The sequence below is a fragment of the Ostrea edulis genome, chromosome 1 (genome assembly GCF_947568905.1).
Source record: "Ostrea edulis chromosome 1, xbOstEdul1.1, whole genome shotgun sequence".
In the NCBI taxonomy this organism is placed as follows: Eukaryota; Metazoa; Mollusca; class Bivalvia; order Ostreida; family Ostreidae; genus Ostrea; species Ostrea edulis.
In genome coordinates, this window is record NC_079164.1 from 4,106,511 (window position 1) to 4,120,665 (window position 14,155).

The 14,155-nt window shown below is 36.6% G+C and overlaps 1 protein-coding gene across 2 annotated transcripts in view; it reads right to left on the minus strand.

Annotated features, from left to right (window-relative positions):
* Positions 1-11,083: 11,083 nt before the first annotated feature.
* The window catches only part of LOC130050753 (uncharacterized), a 63,602-nt gene continuing 60,530 nt past the window's right edge, over positions 11,084-14,155 (minus strand). For both annotated transcript variants that reach the window (XM_056151110.1, XM_056151112.1), the window contains one exon: positions 11,084-11,889. In XM_056151110.1, the coding sequence (XP_056007085.1) occupies positions 11,330-11,889 (560 nt within the window). In that variant the 3' untranslated portion in view covers positions 11,084-11,329. The remainder of the gene's footprint in view (positions 11,890-14,155) is intronic.

The window sequence follows — 14,155 nt, forward strand, 5'->3', positions numbered from 1 at the left end:
TTTATTTTATCTCTTACACATCTCTACAGAGATATGTTACTAAAAATAGATTTTCTCCATATTGAACCCAATATACCTAATAAAGTAGGCATGAAATTGTTAATCAATGTAGGGGAAATTATCATTACTTTTCGACCAATAAAAATACAAAATAGTAAGTAAAGCCATTTTTCCTTTATTCATTGCCATGGTAACCATATCTCAAACGTCTCCATGAATGCATGTTCTTGTTTAATGTCTCTCTCGATAATTTTTCACTCATATAGAGACGTCATCAAAACCGGTGAAGGGCTTCAAATTCAGGCCTTTGCTCGGCGCTTACGGCCATTGAGCAGTAAGGGTTCTTTAAAGTGTCATACCTACCGTGGCATGGGACATCCATTTTTAAGGTCATCTCCGAGGACCCGTGACATTCACACCTGATGCCGAGCGTTTGACGATGGAACTGTCACTACCTGGTTTTAACAACTTAGGACTGTTGCGACCGGGGTTCGAAGCCTTTCGCATGAGGGGCGAACTCTCTGACCTCTATACCACCGCGGCGTTCACGTATCCATGGCAACCATTGATTTTATTTCATACATATATATTAATGGAAAAAACCCATTAAATATATAAAATCACGTTTCTCAAAACAACAAACACTAACAATTATATTAGATTTGTAGATAAATAAGAGAGATTTTATTTAATCATTTTCCCTTTTCAAAAGGGTGGAACATTCGGGGAAATGGAAAAACAGGATATTATCAAAATTAATTTTAGTTCAATAATTGTGCATTTACTTATAAAATCTATATTCTAAATTAATGACAGCATAAATGTATTTTCATTTTAAACGATAAGATACCAATATATTGTACAGTACATGATTATACCGAAAAGGTAAAATAAGATTTTTAAAGAAATTCATATTGGGATCGAAGTTCTCATTATAAAGAACTAATGTGAATATACCGTGAATATACCGACAATTTTCAAGTCGTTTTTCTGCCAACGCTTGCAAGTTGTAGTGAAGATTGCATGTTGTTGATAAAGATTTGTGGTTTATCAGCACTAACGGTCGATTGAACTTGATAGACACCACCACGTGAACAAGGTAGGGCCTAATATCCCCTTGTTTGTCCAAATATCTATTTTGTATTGCTTCTAAAAGTTATGAGATTGATCACTGTTCGTTATCTTCAACTTACAGACCAGGGGCTCAGTTTCAGGATGTTTTGCACAGGGACTTGTCATGTGTAGAGATAAAAGGTTATTCTATCCGGGAAAAGAATGTTTATCACCCCTCCGATGATTGTTATTTTTATGCATGCTCATACGAGTTAAGGTAGTTCAAAACACTTTTGAAATGAATTTTTCACCTATAGATAAATATGTTCTTAAAATCATTAATTTAATTAATGAAATCTCCATGATACAAATATTCAATGATGTTATGAACCAACAAATATGATCCATGGCATGTAATTGACATATTCTGAAAAAATATGGGATATATTGGAGGTTAGACTTGCTCAAGTCTCTATGTTTAATAATCATTGCTCTCTTTAATACTTTTTAATAATGCCAATTCTATGTTTGGTGACATTAAGTATGGCAGAGAGTAGATATTTAGACTTCTGAAACACAAAAAAGAATTGAACGAAATGATAAAGTAATAAAAACAACATGGAGACCTGAGCAATCTAATTGGAGGTCTGGGAGTCTAAATCTTGAATGCATTTATTCCATCTTTTTTGAGATTTAATTTTCCATTATCAGATATTGCATAACTTTTAATTTGTAGATAGTATAGATTTAATATTTGGACACATGTATAAGTAGTCTTCTGTCTGAAAATATAACAAAGGTCATAGGTCAAATATTTGATGATTTCATTTACTGAATGTGTCATTTCTGTCTGCATCACGTTTTCTAAAACGTCCAAATGGTTGAATTTTCTTTCCTTGTTTGAATTTTCTTTTATTTTGAGATACATAAATTTCAGCATTGTTTTGTTTATTATGTTATTTTGGGGGTTATTTTTCTTTCTTCGTATTATTATTATCATCAATGATTGGATGGATTTCTTTTATACCATATGCAAACAAGATGTTTTGTTCCTTAGAAAAAAGGAATAATTAAAGTTTTTAAAAAAATAAATTTGAGGAAAATTTATACGTTTCTTTTCCGTACTATCTTAAGAGGCAGTTGCTTCTGTAAAGAGAATAGGTTTTAAATTCAAGATAATTTTTAATGAATGTAATTGTTACCGAAAAGTGATATTTCCAGTAAAAACAAACGATAAATGTTTAATGCTATAGTCGTTAACGGTTCCATGTTTTTTTTTTTTATAAACCGAACCTCTGTGTTTTGCACCTTGCACTGCACATACTGTATCATATTTCATAACATGTTCCTAGAATTACAATGCTATAATTAAGATTTGAAGCAACTAGACATTTGAAAATGCCTACATCATTTATTGATTCATAGTAGGATTTATGGAAAGTAAAGCATTGGGAGAACTTATACTGTATTTTCATTCTCCTTAAATACTCGTCAGTTGTTCAAACGGAGGGGAAACAGATGACATTGAAGAGGACATGCCTAATTTGTTTTAAATCACAATCATGTTTACATTGTTACAGTAACCATCTCCATCATGAGTATTAATGCATTGCATTCACACAATATGGTGTTGATCAGGACACTAATTGAGTAATACAAGAAAGGGAATTGTTTAGATTTTTTTTCAGTTTATTTAAAAATAACATTTGCTGTTTCTAGCATATTTTTCATTTCAACTTCAGAACACCTGCACGCAGAACCAGAGCGGTGTTTCACAAAGCAACTCCCTGGATAACTTACCACTAGACATGGACATTCCCGTTCCCTGCCGAGGAAACAACCATCCACGATGCCAAAAATTCCAGTCCCTAATCTATCGCGAGGAATTGTCGTGCAAAGTGCCGAGAAGTCATAGCTTTTGATTTTGTTGATCTGAGAAAACTTTTGCGATTTCAAGTTAATTATAAGCTCCCTAGAATTTTCTAGAATCCACATTTGATTTACACTAACTCTGACACATGCGGTCGCACATCAATTCTGAATTTTCTTCCAGTAAACACCTCCGTGAGTAGCAAAAATGGACCCGGCAGAGCATCCATTGTATCCAGCGATGTATCCCTGCCTGCAAGGGCTATCATGTAGTTCAGGAATCCAGTATAGACACGGTAACCCACACCCACTCAACCCACCGACTAAGACACCAAACGTGCCACGAACTGAAACAAGGCCCCGAAGAACCTCATCTCTTAAGGTATTCAATGTATAATGACCATATTTCATATCTAATAAATGGATGGTGGAATTTTTGTAATCATGGTATCATTTTGAAAGGTTCATCAAATAAAAATAATCCATCATAGGGATTTTCAAAATTTTGTTTACTGCTTGATTTATTTCACCTAGAATTTAACATTGAAGTATATGGGAAAAGCATGTTTTATTACAATATTTTAAAAAAAAATTATATTTTCATACAAATCTCTTGGTAGAAAGTTACAAACACTTTCTCTTAGTGAAAATATGAAATAAAATTAATCATTGACCACACACATTTTAAGAAAAATTGATTTTTCGTATTTTTACAAAGGGCAGACAACTCTTCCAAAAAGTCTTAAGTGCAAAAAGGTAAGGTTCTAATCATTTACCAGTCATGAGAATTTCATCTGCTTCACTTTCATCATTATTTAACAATAAAATTTACGTTGATCTAAATCCTTCAGAATTGTTTATTATCCTTTCATTATACCTGGAATACCTTAAAGGGCAGTTGGAGTATAAGTAGGATTACCAAAAGTGGAGCTTTCAAAATACCTTCATTTAAAATACAGCTGCAACAATGAACCCCACAAACAAAGACAATGTCGCTTCAAGCCCCGCCAACTGGAACCAAAACATTTTTCCCATGCCACTTATCCAATCCCCCACCACCTCTGATTCACCAAACACAGACGGACAGACGGCATGCACCCTTGTTTCAATATGTCCAACGCGGGATTTTGATGTTCCCCATTATACCTTTAATCCATTCTGAGAATATATCAAGTTCCCCCTTTTCATATCTAGTCCACCACCTGGCATAATTCTCGACAGAATTCATAATCGAGACCCTTTATAATACATGATCCGAGGTCCCCATCTGTAACCATACCAACATAATCCGCAACGACACATCCAGCTGGACCATAGTTGAAAGAAGATGAAGAACAAGAACACGTAAGTAGACCAAGTATAGGATGATCTATATCTAGGTACTGCAAAGGTTGCTTAAAATCAAAAAGCCCGGATGCAACAGTAGATGCACACCAGCAGGAAACACCGGGCGCAGACCAGAACCCCAAACAAGCCAGAACATACGACTGACCTTTTCATAACGACGAATGTTGCTTATGTTAATGGCATTTATTCCTTTGTTTGTAAATTTGAATTTAAGGAACTGGCGGCATGATTTGGAAGGAATATCATCCATGAACCATAGTGGTTTAAAGAGCCCGCCACCGGCAACACCCACAACGATAGAGTTCAGTTTACGTCTAAGTGCCGAAAATCCTAGCACAGACCAGCCACGGCTTCCCTGAAACAACGCACACAAACCCTCAAGAGAACAGCGCAAAGCTTTGTACGAAAACTATGTGGACCCAACTGTCCGTCAACGATAGGCAAAGGTTAACCAAAAGTAATGTCATCCATATCTGGCGACTTTTTCTCGAGCACTAGGAAAGAGTCCCATCACGTTCACATTATTTCCTTGTAGACCAGTCAAATTTCCCACATCATATACATTATCATTGAATGAAATAGTGACAGTTTAAAGTGTACAAAAGTCATTGGTTTTCTGACAATTCACTACCATATATAATACCGTCAGTAAAAGATTTGTATTATCCAGCAGTTCGTTGTCAATAAAATGAAAGATGTAAATTATAATATATACTTGTTCGTTTTCTTCACCTTTCACGTAACACCCCCCCCCCCTGACAAAGGTACATGTTTTATTTAATTCTCATCACCTCACTCTCAAATCCACTAATGTATATTGAAATGGATATCCATCCTCCATATCGCACCATATATTTCTATTTCTTGGATTACTGCATAAGAGCACACATGTCTGATGTATCAATGTTCATAATGTAAATATCAGAATTACTTTTTAAATTTGTATCTCTCACTAAAAAGCAATGAATTGACTTTCATTCTAATGTAATTTTATGATTGATTTACCGAAATCACCCAATGTGATGTTCCTCTGTGTTGACTGCTGCGTTGGCATTTTTCTGGTGGTCAGTGCTTACTTTTAGAGATTTTAGAGTGTATTTGATGTCTGGTACTCTCTTCGGCTAAAGCCAGTCCGTTTTCTTTCGGATATGCACCATGGGCATAGGCGCCTGGGTCAAGGATATTGCACTATAACCTATATGTAAACAATGGAGGAAATTCGAACCACGAATAAATATTTCTCTCTGATCTATGGTGTCTCTTTATACATTTTTTCATGTTCCAGGAAGCTTAAATACACATGCCATTATCACAGAACACTAATTTATCCACGCTTTAGAAAATGTCTTATCCCACTGATTCATAATCCATAACGGTGACCGCCCAGTATTCCGACGGTCCGATAGTCTGACGGTTCGGTAGTCTGACGGTCCGATAGTCCGACGGTCCGGTAGTCCGACGGTCCGATAGTCCGACACTCCGATAGTCCGACGGTACGGTAGTCCGACGGTACGGTAGTCCGACGGTCCGAGAGTCCGAAACTCCGATAATTTGTGGCCACATATATAAGAGATCGCTATGTAATAGGCAGCAGAAAACAGGATTAAGTGCCGTGTGCCAGAGCGATTTTTTTACGTCACAAGAGCAAAACATCGCACAGTGGGAAAACTTTGAACGGGTTCGACCTACATCGGGTACCTGTAAAGTGCGAAACGAAACGAAACAAAATCTACCGAAACGTAACCCACCGAAACGAGACGAAACCCACCGAAACGAAACGAAACAGATTGTATAACCGAACTCTATTAATTATAATAATTAAAAATGGTGTATAACCGAACTCTATTAATTATAATAATTAAAAATGGTATCTTAAGCCCCTGTTAAAGTTACCACATATAAATAAAATTTGCCTCCCCATTGTGGTAAGCTTTCGGCTTGACAGATACAAAGTTTTAAAAGTTGGAAGAGGGTGAGTAAGCACAAAGTTCATATCCGAAGTTGATTGAATACCCTGTGCAATTAGTTTCGGATCCATAAATTTCAGAACAGAGGGTTACAGTTCGGCATGAATACACGTTTCAGTATTTTTTGCTCTAAAGTCAAATCTATGTATACATGTGGATATTGTGTATTTGTATGTAGTATATCAAACGGTGGATTCTGAGTGGGTCTTCCCGTTCTCTTTGCAATTTCTGCTTCCCTTGTTCATAAGCCTTTTGAGTTTACAAAATACTGACCTCCTCCTGATATTATTGCATAAAAAATTCTGCTTTCCGTCCCGTTTTCAATTCCCCGTCCTAGCAGCAAAACAAATGTATAGAGTTATATTTAGACTCACCACATATCAATAATAATTTTTAATAACACACATATATATATATTTTACCGAATTGCATTCATATAATATGGTATACTATCTAACTTTTTCCATTATTGAAAGTACTCGCACCTCAGCAGTTAGAGATAAAATAAAAGGTTAAGAGCTCTTCCTGCTTTCAAATTTCTCAGACACCAGTTTCTTAAAACAATGTATCTACATGTATACCCAAAAGCGGATCCAACGCCAGCGACCCAACCCCTTGTTTAGTGTGTTTCGCCAGACCTCTGAGACTGTAACTCTCCGTTCTGAAATTTATTGATCTGAAACTAATTGCACATGTTACTTAATCAACTTCGGATATGTACATTTTGCTTACTCCCCCCCCCCCCCCCCCCTTTCCAGCTTTTAAAACTGTGTATCAGTCAAGCTGACAGCCTATATCAAAGGGGAAGCGAATTTTATTTATTTGTGGTAATTTTCACAGGGGCCTAACATACCATTTCTAATAAAAGAGTTCGGTTATGCAATCTGTTTCATTTCATTTCGGTGGGTTTTCGTTTCGGTAGATTTCGTTTCGTTTCGCACTTTACAGGTAACCACCTACATCTACATGTATATATTTCGGTACCGTCGGAAGCCCACGGTTGATTACGCTTCGTTCCTTTCTCCATCACCCGTGGGTTCATTCATTCCTACTTGCTGTGTGTGTGTCTGTATGTATGTCTGTCTGTCTGTCTGTATGCTGAATTTAAGGAACATTTTCATCGTGTCTTTATAGAGAGCTATGTAGATAAATGTAGGTATACATATATACAGATATCTATAGGCTTGTAGGGAGGGCTGACAGCGGATACTCGTTAGGGACGTAGCAACAGAGGGGGGGGGGCTGATCCCTTCCCCACTTTAAAAAAAAAATTCCTTTCTTTTTGGTTCGGCTGCCCCCCCCCCCCTCCCACTAATCCTTTCTGGCTGGCCCCCAGCTTCCCCCTTTCAAAAACGATGCCACGCGCCTGCTCGTGTCCCCTTAACACTTTCAAAAGTAGGGAGTGGAGACAAGAGTATGTATGTACCCCCTCCTTACACTTCTGGGACCCCAAACGAGATCCTCATCTTTATATCAAATGTTGTTTGATATCATCCTCCCCTTAATTCTAGTGCAAGAAATTTCTGTTCAAAAATTATTTCCTATAAAGAAAGGTATACCATAAAATTGGTATAAAATTCGGATATACGGATTACCGTTGAAAAACTTAGATAGGCTCTGATTGGCGCATAATTGCATTATTGTCGTTCCATACAAAAATTGATTTCTTTATTGATTGTGTTATGCCCCGTTATACAGAAAATTTTCATTTAATGAATTTTTGCCCGTGGATGGGGGGTGGGGGGTGGGGGGGGTGGGGGTGGGGGGGTGACTTGAGGCCTACTTCAAACTTTTAAGACTGAGCAGGGTGTAGGGATTCCTACCATTTTTAGCTTGTTATTTCAGGGGTTGGGGGTGATTATGTAGGTTGCCGTTGCCATCTTCATGATGTTTATGTGGAAAATTTTGGAATTGAATCCCATTTTAGCATGTGTCCCAATCTAAGTTTTGTGCTCTCCTGCCAACACTTTACGGTATTTGACTACGGCATTGGCGTTGCCTTATAGCTAATAACAATTCGTCCGAACAAATTGCTACTTCGTCCGCACATATAGCTAATTCGTCCGAACGAATGACTAATTTGTCCGAAGAAATAGCTAATTCGTCCGAACAAATGGCTAATTTGTCCGAACGAATGTCTATTTCGTCCGAACAAATCCATAATTCGTCCGAACAAATTACTAATTTGTCCGAACGAATTACTAATATGTCCAATCAAATAGCTAATTCGTCCGAACAAATTGCTAATTTGTCCGAACGATTTTCTATTTCGTCCGAACAAATCGGTAATTCGTCCGAACGAATTACTAATTTGTCCGAACGAATTACTAATATGTCCGAACGAATAGCTAATTCGTCGGAACAAATTGCTAATTTGTTCGAACAAATAGGTAATTCGTCCGAACAAATTGCTAATTTGTCCGAACGATTTTCTAATTCGTGCGAACAAATAGCTAATTCGTCCGAACGAATAAGAAATTTATATATGGTCTTTCTACGCCGCCGTAAGTTCACACTTGAATGATTTTGGTCAGAAATTGATTGTCTGATTTATAATCAGGTCGTGTTGATTTTGGCGGTTTCTGGTAATTTCCTTAAAATAATGCCTGACATGAATACATTTTAACTCTATTAATTAACATTTTTGGTGATGGTCAACATGACGGACTATCGGACCGTCGGAATATTGAACCGTCGGACTATCGGACCGTCGGAATACTGGGCTTGAACCATATATGGTTCAACAAGGTTTGCAACTCAATCAACCCCCTTCTGTAGCCCATGACAGATATTTGTCGATTAGTTTCACTACCTGTCTTATACGTTCCCTCCCCTCAATTGTTGTTTAGGTGAGATTATTAAAAAAACCCAGGCACGTAGAATCGGGGGGGGGGGTGCCTCCACCCTTTTTTTTATAATGACCATTATTTGTGGTTTGTTATACAATCAAATATATTGTGTGAGGCCCCCCCCCCCCTATTTTTCACAGTAGTAGTGAAAGAAGAATCAAGTCCTGAAATAGTAGTAAAACCCTCTACTCACCCCCCTCCCCACGGAGTATAAGAAATTAATAACTTGGGAATTTCTTTTTATTTGAGGCATTATAAAACATATCTTCCCCCGCACAAATTAGGAATTTTGTTGATCTAATTTTTTTTCTTTTCTTTTCTTTTGTTATTGTCTTTGCTTGTGAAGATTTTTATTCTTTCTGCTGCTACCGGTTGCGAGAGTTCAGTGGTTGAGCTTCCGCTTTGTAAACGGGAGATCGTGAGTTCGAGCTCCGATCGTTTTGCCAAACACTCGGCATTTAGAAGTAAGAATCACGAGTTTTTCAGTTTAACTCACCTACAAATGGCGATGTCTTAATGTGAGTATAACATTCTCGACGGGAAGTAAAACAGAAAAACCAACAATCTTCTGGCTTGCCTCACCCCCACCCCCACCCCCATTTCGGAAAATCGAGGATACATTACTGAAAGATAATGAATGGTTAATGGAAGTGAGAACAGAATTTGTTATTTGGCTAGCACATACCACAATATTATTGGAGGAAAAGTGGGAAAGTTGTCCCCCTCCAATGTATAAAAGAAGTTCTTTAATCTTCACTTTCATAATCCGTTTGTGGAGATTGTACTGTTATTTCATAACATCAAAGCATACATTCCTCTCATTAAAAAATCACTATATACTACTCACTACTACTGTTGAAAATAGGGGGGGGGGGGGGCACTCATGTCTGCATTACCAAATAACAAATAGCGCCAATACTATCGATATCCTCTGGGATTTACATAGCCATAGCATCTTTCGGAACTCAAGATTAATTCGGATATCCCTTATTCCTTTTCGAGTTTTGTACTTTTGCACGCACTTCCGTGATTAGAGATTTGAAGATGACTCTGGACAGATTTTTTTATATTAAAAATATACAACGGATAGACAGCTGTTAATAAAGGATTTTAATTATTAAAGAAGAATTACTGGGAGTAAATGGGGTCCTGAAACTGGCTGGTAAGCAGTGTAAATAACTTTTAATCGACAAATACCTGTCATGGGGTACGGAAAGGGGTAGATTTGAGTTGCAAGCCTTGTTATACATTATGAATCAGTGGGATAAGACATTTTTTTTAAAACGTGAATAAATTAGTGTTCTGTGATAATGACACGTGTATTTAAGCTTCCTGGAACATGAAAAAGAGACACCATAGATCAGAGAGAAATATTTATTTGTGGTTATAACGACCATAGAATTTGCGAAATGCTGACTTCAACCGAGACTGTTGAACCCCTGTACCATCAACTTGTTTGTCAGTAGCTTACCTCGATTTAAAAACTGATTATACGCAGAACAAGGAATTTTGTTTCAAATTTCAACAGGTACACGGAACCATTATGAAAACTTTTGAGAAATTGATAAAACCTTTTTTTCGGTTGAGCATCACTGAAGAGACATTATTTGTCGAAATGCGCATCTGGTGCATCAAAATTGGTACCATATAAGTTTGACATTATGACCCCTGGGTCGAGGCCTCTGCTGGTGGACTGTTAGTCCCCGAGGATATCTACAGCCCTGTAGCTAAGTACTTCGTTACTAGCTTGAAAATACGGATGTATATTTAATTGCTGTTATAAAATTTAGAAATTCATTTCAAAATTAAGGATTATCTCCCTCATGCATAGCTCTTATCCTTCGACGAATTTGACTCCACTTTTTTGGCACGCTGTTTTTGGCTATAATAGCTCTAAGACTTCATTGTTATTTCGGATTTCAAACATTTCGGTTGAGCATCACTGAAGAGACATTATTTGTCGAAATGCGTATCTGGTGCATCAAAATTGGTACCGTATAAGTTTTACTTTGATAAAGATTTCTCCATTCATATATTATTGTACAATTGCCTCAATTACAACATTACATCCTAATTTTATAGCAATGTTCCTAAAATATCTGCACAATTTATGGCAAGAAGCATCGGTATCAATACCATCTTCTATCGTCAGGGTCCAAACAGGTAACTTGGTGGAGCGTAGAACTGATCATTCAAGGTTCACCGTCAGATAGGATGTATTAATATATAAACACCACCTTGTATTTAGTACGACCATTTCTTGATAAAGTTTGTGAATGTTGTCCATTTGCCCATCACCCACCACTTCCTCTGGATATTTCCCCATCTCCTCACTATCTCCCTGTAATACTCGCTACATTTCCCCTTTCTATCTAATCTCTCTACCGCTCCCATAATCATTTCAAATAACCTTACATATCCATTCACAGATATTTCCTCTGGAGTATGAATTTCCCTGCTAAGTGTGTAAGCTCGAATCACTCTCTCTATATCATCTCCTATCCCAGTGTCTGTGTCCTTGACTTTTTGATCCCAACCAGACTTTGGTTGATGTTCCGCACTAAGTGACACTTTTAGAATGGAGTAACATACAGGAATAGAATGTCTGTCTTCAGATTTGGGGTCAAGGGCTGAATGGTACTCCTTTGGTAATACTGTTTTTACTGAAGCAATTTCTGATTCATCTTGTAAATAACTGTCTGGGTTATCCACATACATCTTCACAACATTAAACAGTATCTTCCGCGCTGGTCCTGTACATATATATTCCAAAAGTTCCTGCATCTCACTCCAGCCACCTTCTTCTGCAAATATCAAATATCAAAATTTGAAATTTACTTTAAGAAACAATTAGACAAATGACCACATTGTTTACTTCATCAGTGCAGATTTAAATGATTCTCTGATGAAGGAGGATTACTGAAAAAACGAATCAAGTAGTATCATCATAGTTGCAGGATCATGGTTTGAACAAACATCTCTGTACTCCAGATAGGGATTGCACAATTTTATTTTCAATATATATATATATATATATATATATATATATATATATATATATATATATATAATGTATTGAACGTTGATAAATAGGAAACTTTGGATGCAAAATACACGATATTCAATACAGGAAGTTCTGACAATCATAAATAAACCTCCACACGTGTTCTCCATTTTATCCATTCTATAATAATCTTTTTATCACTTTCTTTTCAATGTACATCTTTTATAACATAATTCAAGGAATGTTAGTAATCTTTTAAAGTAATTCAGCTGCATGAAAATAATTCTTTATGTTTTGGTAGAAACATAACAGGTCATACAACTAAATGTCTTATACCATTTTGAAATACACAATATATATATATGTGTGTTTCCTTAGAATTTATAAATGTTTATACATAAATACTAATATAAATATCGTCACATTTTATTACAAATAGAAATAAACATTATATATGCAATATATACATGCAAGATGAGGATAACGATCAGTGATCAATCTCATAACTCCTATAAGTAATACAAAATAGATAGGTGGGCAAACACGGACCCCTGGACACACCAGAGGTGGGATCAGGTGCCTAAGAGGAGTAAGCATCCCCTGTTGACCGGTCACACCCGCCGTGAGCCATATATCTTGATCAGGTAAACGGAGTTATCCGCAGTCAAAATCAGTGTGCCAAGAACGGCTTAACAATCGGTATGAAACACGTCAGACAGCATTTGACCCAATGCGAGGTTGTATTGACGAACTAGATTATTATGACGACCATAGAATTTGCGAAATGCTTACTTCAATCGAGACTGTTGAAATCCTTGTACCATCAACTTGTTTGTCAGTAGCTCACCTCGATTTAAAAACTGACTGTTACGCAGAATAAGCTCTTGCATCTCAAATCCGTTGAGATATATAAACACCATATGCAGGCGATAATGAAATATTATTTCTACATAAATATGGAAAGTTGACGATGGGGAAGCTAAAATCATCCCGTTTGTCATACAGTTGAGTTGTCAGTTTGCCGTTAATGTCTACTTTCAATAAAATATCTAAGTATGAAGCAGAAGTGAACGACTCCGTGGTGTCCTTTATTTCGAAGTCAAAGGGATATATCAAATCGACATATGAATGAAAGCTATTATTGTTAATAGACAAAACGTCTAAATGTCGAATTGAAGGCCACAGCGATAATTTTTTTCTTCTCTACATAGCTTTCAGTGAACGTTGGTATTACCACTACCATAATTGTGTTTCCAAATGCAAAAATTGAGAAAAGTTTTCAATTATCCTGTAGAATTTGACTGTTATTGTTTATTCATGTAGATATTAGTTGGATGTGTACGATACACAGAATTACATTTTCGCATCAAACATTGATGGTGCGCACCATATACGATATTTTAAAATAATAATTACCATCATTTTCCTTGGTTATAGATTCCAGTGAGTCGACAAATATTCCTTTAGTTACTTTAATCTCATTCGATGTATCTTTCTCATTTTCTGAAATACAAATATACAATTTTAGAATTAAATACGAAAAGAAGCCAAGAATCACAGCTTGAATTAAACTAATTGGTGTGAAATGAAATTGATAAACATATCAGTCATGACATATAGCTGTATTCTTTCTCTAACTTACATTTAGTCTGTCTATACCATCAGAAAAACCTTTTTAACATGAATCATGTGGGTCTTATCAGCCAGCTAAATATAAAACAACAAATACCTGAAATCAAGTGTTTGCACGTCGATAGTGCAAGTAAGCATTTATTACACTCTGAAAATTGCCTGCCATACTATCTTCATTTGTGACTAAAAGTGGTGGTCATCAAAATATCAGACATTTTAGATATCATGCTCAATTACATTGTATACTCCTGGATTTAACATATTAAAACTTTTCTTCATCACTACGATTCCTCTGTCAACCCTAAAAACTCCACTGTTTACACTGTGTGTGTGTGTGTGTGTGTGTGTGTGTGTGTGTGTGTGTGTGTGTGTGTGTGTGTGTGTGTGTGTGTGTGTGTGTGTGTGCGTGCGCGTGTGTGTGCGTGCGTGTGTGT